This window comes from Peromyscus californicus, unplaced genomic scaffold, assembly GCF_007827085.1.
Source record: "Peromyscus californicus insignis strain IS unplaced genomic scaffold, ASM782708v3 Scaffold_4__1_contigs__length_199733344, whole genome shotgun sequence".
In the NCBI taxonomy this organism is placed as follows: Eukaryota; Metazoa; Chordata; class Mammalia; order Rodentia; family Cricetidae; genus Peromyscus; species Peromyscus californicus.
In genome coordinates, this window is record NW_026294562.1 from 50,200,841 (window position 1) to 50,220,581 (window position 19,741).

Sequence of the window (19,741 nt, forward strand, 5' to 3'; positions counted from 1 at the left end):
CTTGGGCTCCCCATTCTTTTTCTCTTACTTGAACCTAGCACAGATGCTAATTGTTATATAAAAGTTACCATTTGTTCATGGAAGCAGCTCCTTTCTCTAGAGGAAGCAATTTGAAGGTCAGAGGGTAAGTAGCTGGCTTCAGGCCACTCAGCAGCCCGGGAGGTGGGCCTGGCATTCACAGCCTACTCATACTCTTTCCACTGTATCTTTGTGTCTGTCTGCCCTCCTGGCCCTATGCTCAAGAACTTCAAAGCTTCTGTCCTCATTGACTGTGTACGTCCAGCGATGGCAGCTTCTACCTTTCACTCTTCTTTGTTCCTTGTGGGCTCTGATGTTTTTATTCTTAGCTCTTTCTCTTCCAACTGCTCTTTCTATTGCTTGTGCAACTAACTATTCAGGGAGCCAGCAATTCAGTTTTCCTCTGAATCTGTGCTAACTCGCAGTTTGGACACCTATTCAGTATATGTGTTCTGAAGTATATACTGGACTTTAAGAGGGCAGATGAATACAAGTTGGTAACTAGGACTATGTCAGAGATATCTTTGTGCTCGCTGTTGAAAAGACAAATTTACATGTTTTATGGATTGGCCAAGTGCTGCTTGGAGACCTCATGATATAGATTGCCGTGAGTGTACATATGCAAGCCTATGAGCTGAGAGCTGTAGGTGCTCCACATTTCTACTTGCTGGCTAGGCGTAAAGGAATTTAAGAAATGTAAAATATACATGAAAACATTTTTATGTAGACATGCATTTTTATTTGGATTGAGATTTTTTTTTCTTGGTAAAAGAGATGAGAAGGGCTGAATGTTAGATGAGTTGCTACTTTATTAACTTTTTTTGTAATGATTTTTATTTTTGTTTCTTATTCCTTTCTCCAGAAATTGATAATTATCATTGTGGTAGTAGTTGTGTTGCTGGGCATTTTAGCGTTGATTATTGGACTGTCCGTTGGGCTGAAGTAAGAGTGGCCTAAGGGGCTGCTGCACTGAAATGTAAGTAGATGAACGGTTCTGGGGGCTCTGGACTGGCTCCTCCTGAGGATTAGACTGGGATTTCATAAATCTACTCTTTTCTAATGACTGTCACAATGTGCTTTAAAATTGTTGGTAGCCATGATTTTTTTCATTTCTTTCAAATTCCACTCTTGGGTTCTGGCTGCAGGGTATTATTGGTCATGTCTTCTCTGTTTGTAGCCTGAAGATTCTGTCCTACTTTGTCTTGTTGCTTGGCACACTTGAGCATCTCATTTGATGTCCGTACCCAGGGAACATGGGTAGATGTTGGGTATCATCTGGGAGCTATCTTCTAAATTCTTAGTAACTTTCATGGATGCTGGGGTTAGCTTTCCTTGTCCTTTTTCAACATAACTGAAGCTTTATGCTGCGGCGTCAGGCCTTTAAGAGTTATGTTTGTGGCTGAATGGTTGGCTCTTGAATGAGGTACTTGTAACATTTTTAAGTGTTGACTCATGGCAGAGAGTCTGCTAAGCACCTTATATATGTAACAGAATCCTCACAACATTCTTATGAGGCAGGTAGTATTATTTTAGAAGTAGAAAATTTCAAGTCTTAGAGAAGGGTCAAACTCACACAGCTAATAGTGGACCTAGGAGAGTGCTACATCTTAGTTTCTCTTTATAAAATAAGGTAGTGTTTATCATTGTCTATAAAGTCCAGAGAATTCTAGGCTATCAACCAACATTTATTAAGATATAGCTGGCTAGTAAATTAGGCTTGACATTGGTGAACATGATAAAGATGACCTAGTAGTCCTTGGGACTTAAGAACTTTCTTTTTTTCTGAATAAAACAGAGCATATGTCATTTTTAAAATCTTGTAAGATATAGACAAGTGAAGTTACATTGTAATATTATTTCTCTAAACACGTGGCAGTCTCACACACTCTCAGTTTTGCATAGTTCAGGCTGTATTAACTATATAATGCTTTTTACCCAGTTAGAAAATCCTAAAGATCATTCTTTGTCACTAAAATCTTGTTGTAAATCTAATTCTCAACATGAGGACATTTAGCATTTCCTCAGTGCTGAAGTTTATATTATTTTGCTATCATTAAATGTGATGAGCTTTATATTTTTTTTTTCTCTTTACTGTAAATTCAGAAATTAGATTACTGAGGTAACAAGCACAAACCTCCCTGAGAAGTGATGCAGACTTCGATGTTGACACAGGGCTGATCCTTCATTTACTTTGTCCCACCTCAGTGTATCACTGCATCTCTCCCTTTTCCATGTGACTGGAGGATCTGGAAGTCAGATTAGTAAATCTTAAGTGTTCAACTTTACATTGAGAGATAACTGCGATGAGGCAATCAAGCTTCATAGGTTCTTTTGATCCCTTGTCTTTTTCCTGACATCGTTACAGTCCTTGATGACCTCTCTTTATAAAGTTTTAGTTTTTGCTCAGTCTTGACTATCTCAATGCAAAATATGGTAAAATAATAAAAAAAGGTGTAATAGTTGTTATCTTTCCATATCCTCAGATGAAAGATGCCTTGCAAATTCATGATGCCTCTTAACCCTCATTTCTAATTCCAAGAATTCAGAATATAGAAGACTCATTTTTGAGGAGGTTAACACTATTACTTTTCGCTGACTAACCAGACTGCACAGCATTAAGTTGCTCTGAAGTTACGTGGCTTACTGCATGTTGTTCAGTATTCCCTAGTAAAGCCAAGGTTGATTGGCACCTAGGTCTAGGCTCACCGGTCTCCTATGCCAACCCATGACCAAGGACACTCTGTGTTTACATTTTGCAGTTGCATGCCAGCTGCAGGGCTAAGACGTCATCCATGCCTCTAACTTACAGAGAGCCACTGGAGAAACTTGCCCACTCTTACATCACTTCTAAGATGAAGCAGCCATAGTATAACACCTGAGATTTTCCGTAGTCTTTTGATTGTGCCTGTCTGCTTCCTATGTGAAGGGAGGGCTCCTGGAGAGGATCTGGATATAGGATGCTTCTGAAACTTGAATTCAAGAGAAGAGCTGCCACATGACAGGCAGAGAACAGGTGTTTTCAACTAGTGATTGTGCATCCCCATGTCCTTCCACAGCTAATAGATTGTGGCACAAAGGCTTATATAAGTCGCCTAAATATTTTTGGTACTACTGTTAAATAACTGAAACACTTTTAAAATTAGTATGCACAGTAATGGGTTCGTTATGTCATGTATGTATTTTTTGTTGACCTGCCTACCCACCTCCTGCTGGATCTCCAACCCCAGTAGCTCTCTGTTCACCTTTCATGTCACATGTATTTTATTGTCAGTCTCCCCCACACCCCACTACCACCACCACAGTCCCCTGTACCTAGAGCAGTGGTTCTCAACCTGTGGGTTGCAACCCCCAAAAGGCCATTAGAAAACAGAGATATTTACATTATCATTCATAACTGTAGCAAAATTTACAGTTATGAAGTAGCAACGAAAATCATTTTGGGGTTGGGGGTCACCACAACATGAGGAACTCTATTAAGGGTTGCAGCATTAGGAACGTTGAGAAACACTGACCTAGAGGTTTTATTAGTTCTTTTACAATGCAGATCTTTTGTTTCACATGTCCAGCCTTAAGTTTGTTTCTGGGCTATTTCAATTTAGTGTTGACTTCTGCATGCTCTTTTTTTGTAGGCGTTTCTGATCTTTAATCTCCACATTTGGGGTTTGTGGCGAATTCCTCATGCCTTAGCATTGTCCTGTATACTGATCAGTGCCCCCTCCTTCTCCTTGCCTCTCTTAGAACCCGATTTCACTCCAGCTTGGCCTGACCATTCTTGTCTCCAGATGGGAACGGAGTTCTAATGGCCTTCCTGAGAACGAGGGGCACCTGTTCCTTTATTTCCTTGTAGCCACCCTCGGACCTGGCTCAGCAATCCACCCCTGGAAGAATCTAACCTACCTGATGCAGCCCTGAGTTCTCCTCAAAACCACCTCCCACCCTAGCAGCCGATGTACCCTCCCTCCTGGACTGTGTGAAGCAACCCAGCTTTTCCTTCCTTCTGGTGTGTCTCTTACACCTTGCGCCTTGTAAAGTCCTTGTGAGACCAGCCTGAGGCGCTGCATTTCTACCTCATGGAATATTCTCCTGGAATATACTTTGCAGGGGAGTAACCAACAAAATAGAGGGGCTCGTCTAAGTCTGGCAGGAGTGTGGCTTGGATCAGAGCCCCTGGCTGGCAGAATGCCAGGCCCTAGTTTGTTGTCCTATGTCCTGAGAACATGAGGGACTGACAGATGCCGTTTTGAGCTTATGACTTATTTGAAATCCACCCTTTAATTAAGCTCTAAGTTCAGTTTGTGGGCCACTTTGATTTTTCTCTGTATTCACTCTTGTTTACTCAGAGGGACCAGGGTGACAGTCCTCTGAAGCTACCATTGGCAAAGACTGAAGTTATGGAATATGCTTCCATGTGTGAGTCTTGGACACTGGCTAGTCACTGTTAGAGAATCGCTATTTGTGAAGCCATGACTTGGAGGCCAAGCAGAACCGAGGATTTATAACTGGGCCAGGGACAAGGTGCTATAGTCTCAGGCTCTGGAAGTGTCCAGAGTGTACTTTTATAACGGTATGTGAGAGATATGTACATAATTGTCTGCCTTTCAGGAAGCAGGAAAACTAGAAGATACTCTGAGCTCAAAAAAAAAAAAAAAAAAAAAAAAAAAGTGGCAAGGTAAACAACAGAGCCTGGCTAGAATCAGGTAAGGGATATATGTTTACCTCAAGTGAACCATTGTAAAAATGTGATTTTCACCCTTGTCATCACGGAGCTTGTTTTCTGGATGGCTGCTGAGATGGGAATCAAATGAGACCTTTGGAGTAAGGACTGAGATGATTCCCACTGAAGTTTCCTGCAGAGAGTAGACAGTGTAATATTAATCCCAGCTGCTGCCTACAAGAGGGTGGTCCAGAGAGCCTCCCCAAACTATCTGATGTTCTCCGTACTATTCACCTGATGTCCCTCTCTGGCGGGAGGCTTGGGAGGCTATCGAGCAGCTCTTCCTGCTCTCTTGTCTCCCATAATTCTTACCATGGAGGCAACAGCCTAGAAATCCTTGTTTAGTGATTGCAACCCAGTGGTAAGCCTTAGACCTTTGGTGGTCCCTGCCAGTATCCCCGACTTTGGGTATTGAAGCCCCAACTTTAATGCTTTGTGGAACAGGGTGAACATTCTAATCCAGGCACTGCCCATGAGCTTCCTTTGTAAAGACTTTCTCTCCAGTCATCCAGCACTCAGGACAGAGCCACAGGGATGCCCTTCTTCCTTCCTATGGCTGTGACGTCTGACAGGACATGGGCTCCAGCTAGGAGGGGTGACAATTCTCAGTGCAGGCCTTCTCTCTCCTCTGACAATGATTCAGGGGATGAAAGTTTGAAATAAATGCCACATGTGAAGGGCTTTTGTTGTTTATATTTTTTTAATGTAAACTTGATTATTTTATTGCTAATTTAAAAATAAATGACTTTATATTGATTCCAAAACAGCTCTGGGTCCATCTCCCTGGAAACACTTTGGTGATTTGGTGCCACCATGTGGTGACTTTTGGTGCCCCTGAAAAAAACTGTCACTCAACTTGCTCTAGTAGGAAGTAGGGGATCTGATGGGATGATAGCCAGAAGGCAGAAAGGGCAACACACAGATCCCTGTGGATCTGATTTCAAGTCTAACCTGGAAACATTTGTGTGAACAAGCCAGATCCATCCATTTTCCTTCTGGTGTTTCCTGTCTCCTCCTTCCCTCTTCCGTATCTAGCTGTACCTGTCTCCTTGTCGTCAGAATGTGTACCTGCACAGTGATGCCATTTCTCATGTAATTCTCTCTCCTTATGATGAGCAGAAGAAGATCATGATCATGATCTGCTGTATTATCCTTGCCATCATCTTGGCTTCTACTATTGGGGGCATATTTGCCTGAAAAGGTGAGCTGTCTGGGGAGGGCCAGGCCTGCTGTCACTCACTTGACTACTTGTATTCTGCTTGCTTTCATTGTATGCAAACCAGACTGCCTAATAAGGGGTGGGGGCTGGGCGCAGGACTAGGTCACTGTTAGAGAAAACCAAGGAAAGGGATGTTTTGGAGAGAAGTAGGTGAAGAATAATTGGTGGTAGGTAGTCAGTGAGGGAGATGGGGAGACAAGGTAGAATCTGCCCCATGATTGAGTCTGGTGGGACAGTGCTTCTGAACAGTAAGGGATATTCATTCCTCTTGTAAAATCTGAGCCTCTGTATCTGGAAATGGTAAGAGGAGTAAGAATTAACTTGCATTGAACTTGCCTTAAACCCCTCCCCCCCACTTCCAAGGATAGGACAAGCCAGTACAGTTTTGAGAGTACTTTCTCACACCTTCAAAGGAGAGGTGGTATCCTGGCTATGAAGACCATGCTGTGTAATACATGATTTTTCTTTCCATTTTCTGTTACCTCCTTCTGCCCTCACAGATGGAATCTCCACAGGCATCTCCAATCTTCACCTCTCTGGTGCCATCACTTCTCCCCTTCAGAGTCCTCAACAGCTATGCCTCTTTTCATTAGGAAACTTACAACACAGGGCACCAGTCAACTGCTTATTAAATGTCACACAGAGGGAACAAATTAACGAAAATGCAGAATTGAAGGGGGCTGGATGAAGGAACAGGGAGCACAGCAGTACACAGCTGGTTTAGATGGTCCTTAAAGGGCAGGCCTGCGTGGTAGAGAAGCATAATGGGTCCCTGTTAGGGTACAACACAGACAGCCTGAATGCCAGGACAGTGGTGGAGAGGCAGGTATTGTAACATGCCCAACTCGCAGGGTCTTAAATTGAACTCCGTGAGCCTGTCTCACTACTTCTAACTCTCGAGGCTCTTTCGGCCTCACCCTTAACCAACCAGATGTCTGCTTCCTTCTTCAGGGTCCAAGAATAGTTTTAAAGCATAGACTGTTTAAGGATCGGCACCATGCCTAACTTAAACACTGCCATGTCCCTGTTGCTTAGCAGTGCCTGCCACTGTCACATATTTGCTTACTTGCAGTCAAGCTTTGATTCCATTCATGGATGAGTCCTTAGGCTGGGTTTTTAAACTCTTTTAAGATATGATTGGGAACATGGTTTATTACTATCAGTGGCTTATGCAAAAATACTACAACCCCCTCATTACCATATCATACACGTTAAAGTGGTTTTTTTGGGGGGGGTGGGTGTTGGTAAGTAGAAGTTGAGTTTCTGTTGGTGGTATAGATTTCTATCAGTAGCCTCTCACTTTGCAGAGATGGTGGTTGGCTTCAGGATGGAGGTTCATTAACTAAATTTCTTCCTCCGACAAGAAAGAAGTTTATACTATGATTCAGCTCCCAATAGTTAACCAAACTGGCACACTTTGTGATCTGTAACAATGGGAGATGTAAGGGAGAAAAGTGTGGTCAGGCTATGGCTCCTGACCACACCAGATCTGTTAGCAGAAACTGCTAGTCAGTGACAGGTGCAAGAAACTGGTTCAAGCACATTCCCAATCCAAGGTTTCATTGTGTTTTGATTTAAAAAATAATTTACTAAGAGATTATTACACTGAAGACACTCATTAAGATAAATTAAAAAACTGGGACTAAATATCCTTTTGAAAGTAAGTGAAATATTTCTGTTTTTTGTTAGAGATCTTATTTTTTAAGAAACAGGATGAAGAAACAATGTTTTATTAGTGTGCTGTTTTCTACTCACTTTCAAAAGCAAGTGGTTTAATACTGCTATCAATTTGTGTTTTAGTTTGAATAGGGGATACTGGCTAGCTCAGAAAAACAGATTAATCTTGTTACATACAAATGGAGCTGGAACCATGAAGTTTTGGATCACACGGGACCCTCATTTATCCAGCGGTAACTTGTGTGCTCGACATACATAAGAGCCTGAAGGGACAGAGAGCCAAAATGCCCTCCCTCAGACAGTTTCAGACCTAGGAAGCACCAAAGGTTTCAACTTTTGTTATCAGTTCTTTTGCTAAATGGTATACTCCTTGTCATATTCCATGTTTCCCCTTCTGAGACTGACAGAAGATGGGCAGCTGGGTATTAATAAATATCTGTTGAACCTACTAATCCAGGTACTGTCATTTTTATCCTTATTATTCCAAAAAATGCATTTGTAGTGTGCAAAATGTCATAAACTAGGCAGTGTACACACTTACATTTCCAGCTGTGAGATGAAAAGCAAGTTTCGGCTCTGGAGACATGTATGGTACAATGCAGGAAGAGTTCCTCCCAGGTTTTTTTGTTTTTTTTGTCCCCCACGCCCCCCAGACAGGATCTTGCTTGTAGCCATGGCTGGCTTGAACTCAATTGAGATCTGCCTGCCTTTGCTTCCTGAGTGCTGGGATCAATGACATGCTCCACCACAGCTGGCTATGCCAAATCATTCTTAATCTCTTAAGCAATTGAAACTGACCAATGAGAAGTTGTACCTTGAGGTTACACTCAAACTTTAATTAGAAACAGTCAGATAACACAGCTTTCCAGAAGTCACTTACTCATGTGCTTAGTTATGATCCAAAAACCACCGAAGATCCTAAGGACAATAAAGATGCAGATCACAGTTTCAAGAGTTTGTGTGCACGTTTCCTGTGCTTTCACTACACACGCTTAGGCAGGTAGAATTTGCCCCAGAATCGCCCTCTCTGCGTCAAGTCATATGGGCTCAGGAACTTCCGCATGCCAAGCATGTTGGCAGTGGCTATGCGCTCAAAGGTCCAGGGATTCTGGTTGTTCTCCTCTCTTTCTTTCTGATCTTGGCGCATCTTTTCTAGAGTCTCACGGCTCACAGCCTTTGCTGGAAAGGGCAACTTGTGGGCAACTAGGTTCAGGAAACCCTGGACCTCTTTAAACTCACAGCGTCCGCCCATCTCGACTATGAGGCAGCCAGTCTTCACAGGTGTCACATAGTGATCAATGGCACCCTTACCTCCCCCCATGCGCTGCCCGACACCTTTGCGAGTGATGGGCTTGAAAGGGGCTGGTACTCGCCATATGGCAAACATGTTCTTGGCATCCATAGAGCGGTTGATTGTCAGACGCATCATTTCAAAATGGCCCCAGTGGAGATAACCACCTCCCAGTGCCTAAAAATGAATAGAAAAATTAGAACACACAGGGATTTAGAAATCTTTTATGGAGTCTATTATGCTTCCTCTTTTATAGTAACTGGTGATGGGTTCACAATACGCCCCCACAGTTGGGTATGTTTGCGCATGCCCTGCGGACTTAGACACTTCCACCTAGCCAGTTCCAGGTCAAAATAGCCATTTCTGGGTCAAGGCGTCTCTCGTGACTAGGACCCCGTGACTTTGCGTGGTTGCGTAAGAGCATGCAACGCAACCATGTGATCCGCGCATGCGTGGAGTAGTTACATTGACCTGTGTACGTGTGCACCGCCCAGCCTTTATAAGCCGGCACCATATTCCCGGCTCCCTCTTCTTCTTCTTTCCCACACACGTGTCTCTCCACAGGCCTGAGCGCTCGTCTGTCCCTTTCATCTTAATAAAACTCTTGTTAGTGGATTCTGTCGTGTTTCGTGACATTTCCTTGCAGAGTAAGAGCGCCGCTAAATAACTAACAACTGGCTTTAACGATACACACGAAAATAAATACGTAAGTTCTTATGTAAAGCTGAGGATAGAGTCCTAAGAACTAGTCAAGAGAGAAGAGGAGAGTCCCAGACAGAGAAACACTGACGTCAACGCCCCAGCACAGCAAAGGGCTTGGTGAGTTTGAGCAGAAGCCAGTGTTTGCTAGGGTTCAGGAGGAACGCAGAATGCAGCTTCTGAGAGGTATGCAGCCGTGCTCATGCAGGCCAGGGAAAAAGACTTCACAGATATCACCTTGGCTGCCTCATGGAGCAGAAATGCTAGTGCACATCCGTTTGTGTGGCTACTGACATTAATCTTTATGGAAACCACTCAACAAATAAGGAAGCAGCTGCTTTAACCCTCAACCAGGAATATTCCACTTTTACCAAAGGCTTACAAAGACCTCGTTCTAACTGGGCAAACGAAGCAGCACCTTTGTTGCCCGCTTTCACAGTAGCCTTCCTCACCTTCTCTGTAGTTTCAACCCATCTGAAATAGTTAAGTGGAGATCCTGGCGAAAACAATAAAAATCTAATATCATCTTGTTCTACACAGTTCCACCCAGATATGAATCATCTTTCTGGTCAGTATATACCTGTTGTACAGGTACCTGCCTGTGGGCTTCTTAGTGGCCACTAGGTTATCAGATCCACTGCAACAGTATCACAGGGCTTGTACACAGAATTCAGTGCTATCCACACTCTCAAGCATCCAGTACAGGACTACTGTGTTTTCAATCCTACGACCTCCATCTATTTAAAGAGTAATTGGACTGTGGCATCTAGGTGTGGCAGTTCTGATAATGTGGAAGGAAGAGACTAGAATCAAAGAGTAGAAAACTTTGTTAATTTCTTTTATCACTCACCAAAATCGCAAAATTGCCTTCTGTGAATTCAGTGGCTTCAGCTGAAGGTCCTCGTATGTCCTTCAGATTTTTCGGTTCTCTTCTTACTTTTGGCACAAGTGGGGCCCTTTCAACAAATTTAAGCTTGGACCTTTCAGGGATGGAGACATCTAGCAGGAACAAAAACAACCAAGAATAAGTGAAGCTACAGTTTTCGGAGGATCTACTTTCTTCCTATGAAGAGTCACACCAATTAAGTGGAAGTCTTAGGTCACTGAATAGTAATTACAAAGCTTATTATTCTCCTGTGGATGTTTCCAGTGAGACTGGGGTCTCTCAGCTATAACAATGCTTTCTGCAAATGTTTCTAAACCAAATTCACATACTAACCCCCTGCTCTATGTTCAGCACCTATAACAGGGACTGTTCTATATTACTTCATCTCACTTTTAAAGCAGCTTTGGTATTCTGAGACAGCCTTCATGGGGGTCAGATGGTGATCCTTGTGTAACCTCAATCCTGTAAGAAGTCCTGGATTGAGTGGGTGCATCACCACACCTGGTGGACAAGGGGGTGGTATTACAAAGTGAAGTATTAGAAATTGAAAACAAGGGGCCTGTGAGATGTTTCAACTGGTAAACAGCACCTGCTTTCAGGCCTGCCTCGCTGAGTTGCATCCTTGGGGCCCACACGGTGGAAGGAGAGCACCGACTCCCATCAGTTGTCTTCTGACCTCTACATGTGTGCCAGGGCATGTGTGCACCCACACACATAGGCGCATACAAAATAAATAAAAAGTAATAAAAAGAAATGGAAAACAAGAACATATAATTTTCACCTAGATCAAGAAACAGATAATTGGGCAGGTGGTATACTAATCTCCATTTTAAAGAGGAATTAGGGCATAGAGACATTTTACAATTAATTCAGTTAAAACATCAAAACAGAAGCATGTTCTTAAAAAAAAAAAAAAAAAAAGTCGGGCCAGGTGGTGGTGGCACAAGCCTTTAATCCCAGCCCTTGGGAGGCAGAGACAGGCAGATCTACAGAGCTACTTCCAGGACAGCCAAGGCTACACAAACCTTGTCTCAAAACAAACAAATAAATAAATGGAAAAAGAAAAAGTTACTGCCCCTCTTAATGCTAATGGGGGTACAAAATATTATACAAAAACATTAAGTTTTTCAACTGTGCTGTATTTTTCTTGAGAAACTTACAACCTAGGAATTCTCTGATCAGTATTTTAACATCTTTACCCTCTTTATTTGGCAACTTCGGAAAAACAATTGTGATTCATAAAAAAATGAATATGAAAAAAGCATGGCTCCATGACAGAAATAAACAAACCAAGAAGCCTCAAAGATTCATCATATTATCAGTGGAATTATAAAATTGACATGCCAAGTTATAAAAACCACCCTCCCCTCCAACTTCTAGGGGCAACTACTGAGAAACTTGGTAATGCTTTCTTTCATCTACAAGTTAGTATGCACTTCCAAGAGCACACGGTACTTTATTTCTTAATTTTATGAGCGTTTTGCCTGTATGTTCTGATGTGCAGCAGAGGGTGTTGGATCCCCTGGAACTGGAATTATAGATGGTTGTGAACCATCATGTGCATTCTGAGAATTGAACCTGGGTCCTCTGCAAGAGCAACACGTGCTATTAACTGCTGAGCCATTGCTCCAGACGACACAGTAGTTTAGCAATTATGTGCAGAAGGCCCTCAGATGTCCAGGCTGTTTGCATTTTGGAGAAAATAGTACACTAAACAGTAAAGTTAGATTTACGGGGTTGCAGCTGACCTGGTTACTATTGCTACGTGTCTGCATTATGGACTGTCATTTAGGGAGAAGATCAGTCTGATTAATGACCCGTTAGCTCTGACTGAATAGATCATGGGGGCCACATATCAGTGGTAGGATCCCGGGGAACTAACCAAACAGGTATTTGCTCCGCATAGGTGAGGAACTTTCATGGTTTCTTTTGTTCTTTGCCACTAGTTCTTAGAACGCTGCTTGTCAGCACTTCATTACCTATATTTGTAGAATCACTCAGTGAAGACAAGAAGCACCAAGAACACCTTTGATGTCTTTTACCATCCGCTGGGGTTCATCAGAGAAAAAAGTGGAAATGACAGGCGCTCACCTTCAAAAGTTGGCACTGGGAGGAGGGTTTTCAGACCAGCACTGGTGGTGGGAAGAGCTGCCCAAGAATCTACAAAGACAAATTAAATTACTATTGGTACACTCTGGATCATTTCTGACGGAGGTGACTACCAGTGTGGGGCGCGAGTTCCACTAAATGGGCTCCCGAGGGAGCTAGCAGGGACTCGGAGCACGGCTCCCGCACATGACTGGGACCCAGGGATCCTCATAGCGGACGGAGGTGGCGGCAGGAAAGAGCAGGACTCATCAGAGTAAGCATTTACTTTGGAATGTGGGGAGGAAGAACAGGGGAATGCCTTTTAAAAAGACCAAACAGGTCTTCTGACCTGAAAAGTGCACCCGCAGGAGCGGCGCGGGGGCGCGCGTCAGCAGCCTCCACATGGCCACGCGCGAGCGGCCGGGTCAGGATTCTCTCGGCGACAACAGCAGATTCCCCTGTAAAATCCAGAGTCCAGTCGGCCGGAAGCCACCCAGAACCGGAAGTGGCGTTGCTACACTCCATTCCTTAGAGAGTCCTGACGGAAGCGGAGGAAACTTGAGCCCTACACTTGGTTCCGGAGCAGGTGTCTGCGGGTTGAAGGTCTGGCACGCCAAGCCACGCCCAGGCGTTCCGTGTTTCTCTCAGGGTCTCCGGTTTTTCCGGCATAGTGACCGCTCAGGTTTTTCTCCTTGGTTTAGAAAGCTGGGAAAGCCTGAGGTTTGATAGGCAAATGGTTCCCTTAACTTTCGCTGCATTATATCCCTTCTCTGGAGGACGTTAGAAAGATGACATTGATTTGTCATTGGCTTATTTACTGGGCGCTTGCAGAGTTTTGTCCTGATAAATCCATGAGAAGGGCTGTAGCTGGAGTTTTCAAGGTAAAAGCCCAGGCTTGGACAGTCCCAACAGGCTAGGTTCGATCGCTTGTCCCAATATGTCAATTAAAGAGAAGTAATGGCGAAAACATTCATTTAAGCTGCCTTCATTTGAAATAACAGATGAAGGGGTCCAGTGACCATCCAAGACTGTCTTCATGGCTCTGACATGGGCTTTAAGTTTCTTTTCCTTCCTTCCTTCCTTCCTTCCTTCCTTCCTTCCTTCCTTCCTTCCTTCCTTCCTTCCTTCCTTCCTTCCTTCCTTCCTTCCTTCTTCCCTCCCTCCCTTCCCCTCTCTCTTCTTTCTTTTCTTTCCTGTATACTCCTGGCTGTCCTAGACCTCACTATGTAGACTAGACTGGCCTCAAACTCACAGAGATCTCCTGCTCCAACTTCCCCATGTTCCACCATGCCCATAGCTTTTAGTTTAGATAGAGGACGAATTGGGGTATGAGATAGGGGGTCGAGTAAAAAGTATAGATAATTGAGTAGCCTTGGTCAAGGTGTCTGGGTGATCATTGCCTCAGTTCGGGTTTGGCACAGTAGTCCTCTCAAGCTGGCATGGTTTTAACAGGATCAGTCTGTTTCTATGAGATCAATTATGTTTCAGGATGCAGCCTTTGTCTTCTCAGAAGAGGGACAGCATTCTGTCTTCAAGTTCTTCTCTTCCAGAAATCCAAGAGAGGGAGCTGCAGGTGTGTCTGGCTCACAACAGTCTATAACTCTAGTTCCAAGGGATCAGACATCCAGACATCCTCTTCTGGCTTCCTTGGGGGAATTAGACATGCATGTAGTGTGCGCTCGTGTGTGTGCACCACACACACACACACACACACACACACACACACACACACACACACACACGGTACAATCAAAATAAAATAATAATAAAAAGGTAACCCAAAAGGGAAAGTTAAAGACAGTGACTTATCTCTGGGTCTTTAGCCAGAATAAAGACACAAAGTGAAGGTAGAGATGTCAGTATTTCATCCTGTTTTTACTTACCTCGTGAGCCCTAGAGATAAGCTAATGTTTTTTTTTTTTTTGTTTTTTAGTAATGTTTGCTTCAAAATCATTGTAACTATTTTGCAAAGGATTTTTCTCAGCATTACAATGAAAAATTTGAGCACAATCTCGGTGACTTCAGAGACCTTAGTGAATGGATCACACCATAAATTAATAACGAAGGGAAAAAATAATATATAATCATCTTTTTGAAAATGTTGGGCACATTATTTTTTTTATGAGACTGGAGCTTTGTAATCATTAGAACAAGAGGATTTGTATCCAAGCTTTTAGGAGACAGATGGTATTAGAAATGAGACATGTCTGTTGTGCTTAAGTCATGTTAAATCTGTGTGCCCTTAAGAATTAATTTCACATTTTGCCGGGCGGTGGTGGTGCATGCCTTTAATCCCAGCACTCAGGAGGCAGAGGCAGGTGGATCTCTGTGAGTTCGAGGCCAGCCTGGGCTACAGAGTGAGTTCCAGGAAAGGCGCAAAGCTACACAGAGAAACCCTGTTTCCAGAAAACAAAAACAAAAACAAAAACAAGAACAAAAAGAAGAATTAATTTCACAAAGAGTAAACACAATCTATAATACTTGTAACATATACTGGGAAAATTGCTTACAAATCTACACACCTATACAATGCATCTACTTCCAAAGTGTTAATGGACATTGCTAAGCCACCCTAAGGACATAATTTTAACTTGTTTACTTTTGTAAAGACCATATTCCCCCTCTTGCCCTGGCAAACAGCCACAGTTTGAAGGATGAGAGAGGAGTCAGGACTTCAACGTTTTTAAAAAGAGACGTAATTCAGCCCACAACAGGTGCCACCCATTCCTGGAAGGTAAGCAGAGGTGCCTGATCAGAGGCGAACAAAAATCTTACTTGATTGGGAAGAATCTAAAACAAGGAAACAGATGTCCTCTTCTTCCTGTCTTATTTCCTTTGTTATCTCTCTACTTAAAATAGTACTGAGCTGAGAGGCAGTTTCCCCCCCTAAATTTAATTCAGTGTAGTATTGTGTGGTATTGAGCATTTAGATTTTGAAATTATGTTCTCTGTAACTAGGAGGGACAATTTTACAAGACATTTGCATGCATGTGCAGGTGTCCACATAGGCCAGAAGAGGGAGCTGTAGTTCCAGGTGCTTGTAAGCTGCCCATAGATGTGGCACCAGAACTAAGTAAGTTCCTCTGAAAGAGCAGCAATTGCTCTTAACTGTTGAGCCATCTCTTGAACCACTAGAAGTTGCCATTTTTTTTTTTTTTTTTTTGGTTTTTCGAGACAGGGTTTAAGTGTGAGAATAAAGAGGAAACGCAACAGCAGCAACAAACAACAAAATATCAGTCCCACACTGTCTGGATAAAGCTAGTGAAAAGCTGGGTGAAGCTGATGTCTGATGGCATCCCCCAGCTTAGTGAATTGTAAGCACATAGTGGTGAGAGGGTAGTTCTCATTTCTTCATTGATGAGTGATATCAAGCTCTCCTTCATGCTTTTGATTTCAGCGTTTGTGATTGCTTGTATGTAGTTTGTAGTTTGTTTTTCAAATGCATGATTTCACTTTTCCCATATCAATTCAAAACTGCTTATTCTGTTTCTCATAGGTGGATCCTTGATGTTAATTTGTGTGTGTGTGTGTGTGTGTGTGTGAAAACTAGAAAGGGGACCAATGAGGGGGGCAAGTCTTAAGGGAGAATTGGGGAGCAGGAAAAGAGAAGGGAAAAAAGGGAACAGAATACATGTGACATGAAAACGGAAGGAGGACAGGAGGGAAAAGGAAGGGCACCAGCAGGTGATGGGGCAGGGGCTAGGCATGAGGCAGGGGAGAGAATCAACAAAAATGAAATACGAACAGCCCATACTATGTATACTAATTTAAAAAGGATATGGTTACTTCAAAACTTTTTGTTATGTGTTGGTTTTCCTAACTACTGCCTACTTGTATAGATTGAAATCGTGTTCTCCATTCTGTAGACTTCTTGTTTCTGTCTCTGCTCTGGAAGAGACAGAAGGTTTCATCTATCTGGTTCCGGTTCCTTAAGAAGGTGGTGTACTTGACCATGTGCTTGTACTTTGCACAGGTCACTCACACATCTAATCAAAGGCACATAGAATTGTGTACACTTCTTACTCAGGGAAAACATCCTTTATGTCTTCTCGGCAACATTACAAAAGTATATGTAGCTGACTGCGCCTCCAAAGTTTAGGCTTTCCCATTTGTGGCCATTAGAGGGCACCAATGTGCTTTTCTAGTCACACCCAAGCCAAGTGTATTCTTGAGCACCCTGAGCTATGTAACCCTGAGGGCATGCACGAGTTTGTGACCTGCCGTGACAGTTATATTTGAATTCATTCTGTGTGTGTGTGTGTGTGTGTGTGTGTGTGTGTGTGTGTGTGTGTGTGTGTGTGTGTTTGTTTGTTTGTTTGTTTTATTCCAGCTATTTAGATATTTGTTTTATTCCAGGTTGTGTAAGTATCTTTTTTTTGTTTGTTTTTGTTTTGTTTTTTTTTGAGACAGGGTTTCTCTGTGTAGTTTTGGTACCTGTCCTGGGTCTTGCTCTGTAGACCAGGCTGGCATCGAACTCACAGAGATCTGCCTGGCTCTGCCTCCCGAGTGCTGGGATTAAAGGTGTGTGCCACTGCCGCCTGGCTGTGTATCTTATTACTAACAATGTACGTTTCTCTTTAGCTTGTCTCTCCTTTCTTTTGTTTTCTTTCTCTGTGTAAATCCCAGTCTGGCTTAAATTCTGGATTCTGCACCCTCCTATGTACAGGGATTACAGGCCAGTACCACCATGCCTGCTAAAATGACAGTTCTTCAACTTTTTCTAAACTAAGGACAGGCCAGGTTCCTCATTTTACCAATGAGGAAACTGGTGTTTTTAGTTGGATACTTGCCCAGGTCAGTCACTGTGCTTATTACAATCATGTACGGAATGGTGGCTCAGAGTCTTTTGCTTCTCTATCCAGATTTCTTCTCACACAGTATTTTCAGACTATTATTTTATTTTTGTGTATGTATGGTGTATGTGGGTGTGCATGTGTGTGTGAGTGTTCATGTGTGTGGGTGTGCCTGTCCATGTGTGCACACATAGAGGCCAGAGACCAACATCAGGTGTTCCTAGTGTGTGATCCATCTTGGTCTGTGAGACAAGGTCTCTAACTGAAACTGGATCCCGCTGTTTTGGTTAGACTCATTGGCAAGTATGCTCCAGGCACTTGCTTATCACTACCTCCCCAGTGCTGGGGTTAAGGATGGTCACATGATTCCATGCCTAACTATTTTAGGTGGGTGCTGGGCATCTAGACTCAGTTCTTCATGATTGTACAACACCCACTTTACCCATGAATCTGCCTCTTGATCCCCAGGAACATTTTTAGTTTTTAAATTTGTTTTATGTGTATGGGTGTTTTGTGTGTCTGTATGTGCATGTATGTCTGTGCACCATGTGCATGCAGTGTCCATGGAGGCTGGAAGAGGGTGTTAGATTGCCTGGAACTGGAGTTACAGAGAGTTGTGAGCTGCCATGTGGGTGCTGGGAATTGAAGGGCAGCCAAGTGCTCTTAACTGCCAAGCCATCTCTCCCACCCCTTCCCCAACCATGAAACATTTTAAGACATGAATTTATCCAGAAAAAAATACTGGAGATATAAATTATGACATCATTAACTGAACTACAAACCATTCTGGAATTACACATGGAATAATTTTGTTCATCTCACACAAATGTGTTTGTATATATATATTGGGAGACTGTGGGAGTCCAGCTCCTACCTTTTCCCATCTATTCTAGGGTTCTCAGGAGAAGAAGAGAGGGACAAGAAAATATCAGCTAGAAAGAGAGACCTAGCTGAAGAGAAGAAATACAGAAACACAGGATAGCTTCAGGAGGGCCTGGATCAATACCCAACGACCTTGAAAGTTTATTCAAAAGGCTTTTTATAATATGCCAAGGGGAGAGGCAAAAGACCTCTCCCTTGCAAGATCAAAGCACACCATAAATCCCGCCCCGGGTGTCCTATCAGCCAGCAGCTTCCCTTGGGTCCCACGCCGCCTCTGCAGTGGTGCTCTTGGGGGTGCTGCCTGGTCTTTGCAGGGCTTCCCCTGCAGGCTCACCACTGTCCCACTGCTCGCAGTAGTCAGGCCTACCTTGGTATCCCCAAACGCACACCTGCAGACTCAAAAGCACCTGTTCTCTGGCCCTTCTGGCGTGCGCCCCGAGGATATCTTTCTCTGGAGGCTTTGTCTCTCACACAGCTGCCACAGCACCCTGTGCTCTCACTCACCAGCTGCCCGTGCAGCTCTGCTCCAGTCGCTGGGGTCCAAAGTCTCTGCTACACTCTCCAAGCTGCAGCCGCTGCCTGCCATTGGCCTCTCAGGCAGAGTCTCTGCTGGGCTTGTCAAGGCTGAGTGTAGCCTCAAGCTATGCCAGTCAAGCTTTCACAAGCCCCCTAACTGACCTGCTCTCCTCACTGTGGCTTTTTCACAGCAGGAAACTCACAGACCCTTGCTGCTTGAGCTGTCTCTTGGGCATCATCTGCGATGATGCCTCGAGGGTCTCAGCTGCTGATACTAGGTACCCGCTTACGCTGCTGCTTTCTGAAGCTGGCAATCTCTGAAGCGGCGTTTCATTCTTGGACTGCCAGGTTCGCAGCATCTGCTCAGTCCTGGATCCTGCTCTCTCTGCGTCCCGGGTCCCGTCTGTACTCTGGGGGAAAACTACTCTGAGTTTCACCGTATCCCTGTACTTAAAGCCTGTTCTACCCTAATATACCCAAGCCTACATTTCTCGAACTAAACTTCACAAAACTTCTATGACTTATTTTTGCTACCATTTTTAGACCTAATTTAGTAGAGATTGAGAGAGAAAGAAACAGACATAGAGAAAGAGAGACACAGAGAGATACTTGTTGCAGCCTAACTTTAACTACTTGTTGCATCTTAACTTGAACTACTCTGCTTTATATTTAAAATTTTACTCCTGAAGAATACAATACCACCGCCTCAACTTAATTCATTACTAGGCATCGCTTCCCTCCCCCTGCTCCCGTGGTGCCCACTCTCATATCCTTTTGTACCTAAGCCTCACATTCTGGCACGATCTGTGGGAGACTGTGGGAGTCCAGTTCCTACCTTTCCCACCTTTTCTATCGTTCTTAGGAGGAGGAGAGAGGGATAAGAAAATATCTGATAGCCAGAGATAGAGATTGTTTAATCCAGAAGATTGCATCGATCTTCCCAAATGACTGGGGCTTT

General features: G+C 43.6%; 3 protein-coding genes across 11 annotated transcripts in view; 2 read left to right on the forward strand and 1 right to left on the reverse strand.

The window, feature by feature from the left end:
• Stx3 (syntaxin 3) overlaps positions 1–8,076 on the forward strand; it is a 44,834-nt gene extending 36,758 nt beyond the window's left edge. For 3 of the 9 annotated variants that reach the window (XM_052760200.1, XM_052760199.1, XM_052760205.1), the window contains one exon: positions 3,757–8,076. In XM_052760200.1, the coding sequence (XP_052616160.1) occupies positions 3,757–3,930 (174 nt within the window). In that variant the 3' untranslated portion in view covers positions 3,931–8,076. Of the gene's footprint in view, positions 1–880; positions 995–3,756 lie in introns of all 9 variants that reach the window. The other 6 variants (XM_052760203.1, XM_052760202.1, XR_008222807.1 and 3 more) reach the window with 5 other exon arrangements.
• Positions 8,077–8,443: 367 nt separating this feature from the next.
• Mrpl16 (mitochondrial ribosomal protein L16) lies at positions 8,444–13,113 on the reverse strand. Its single transcript, XM_052760206.1, has 4 exons — positions 12,942–13,113; positions 12,596–12,664; positions 10,469–10,617; positions 8,444–9,096 (listed from the first exon to the last, which is right to left on the reverse strand). Exons 1-4 carry the CDS (start codon positions 12,994–12,996, stop codon positions 8,611–8,613), a joined length of 759 nt encoding a protein of 252 aa, XP_052616166.1. The 5' UTR covers positions 12,997–13,113; the 3' UTR covers positions 8,444–8,610.
• The window catches only part of Oosp1 (oocyte secreted protein 1), a 106,335-nt gene continuing 99,264 nt past the window's right edge, over positions 12,671–19,741 (forward strand). The window contains exon 1 of the mRNA XM_052760208.1: positions 12,671–12,866. The gene's annotated coding sequence lies outside the window, so the exon portion shown is untranslated. The remainder of the gene's footprint in view (positions 12,867–19,741) is intronic.

Coding starts and splice junctions, on each gene's coding strand:
- Mrpl16 (XM_052760206.1), bottom strand. CDS start 12,996: ATGTGGAGGCTGCTGACGCGCGCCCCCGCGCCGCTCCTGCGGGTGCAC. Junction 12,665..12,941: donor CCTGCGGGTGCACTTTTCAG/GTCAGAAGACCT, acceptor TTGTCTTTGTAG/ATTCTTGGGCAGCTCTTCCC. Junction 9,097..10,468: donor AAGGCAATTTTGCGATTTTG/GTGAGTGATAAA, acceptor ATTCATTTTTAG/GCACTGGGAGGTGGTTATCT.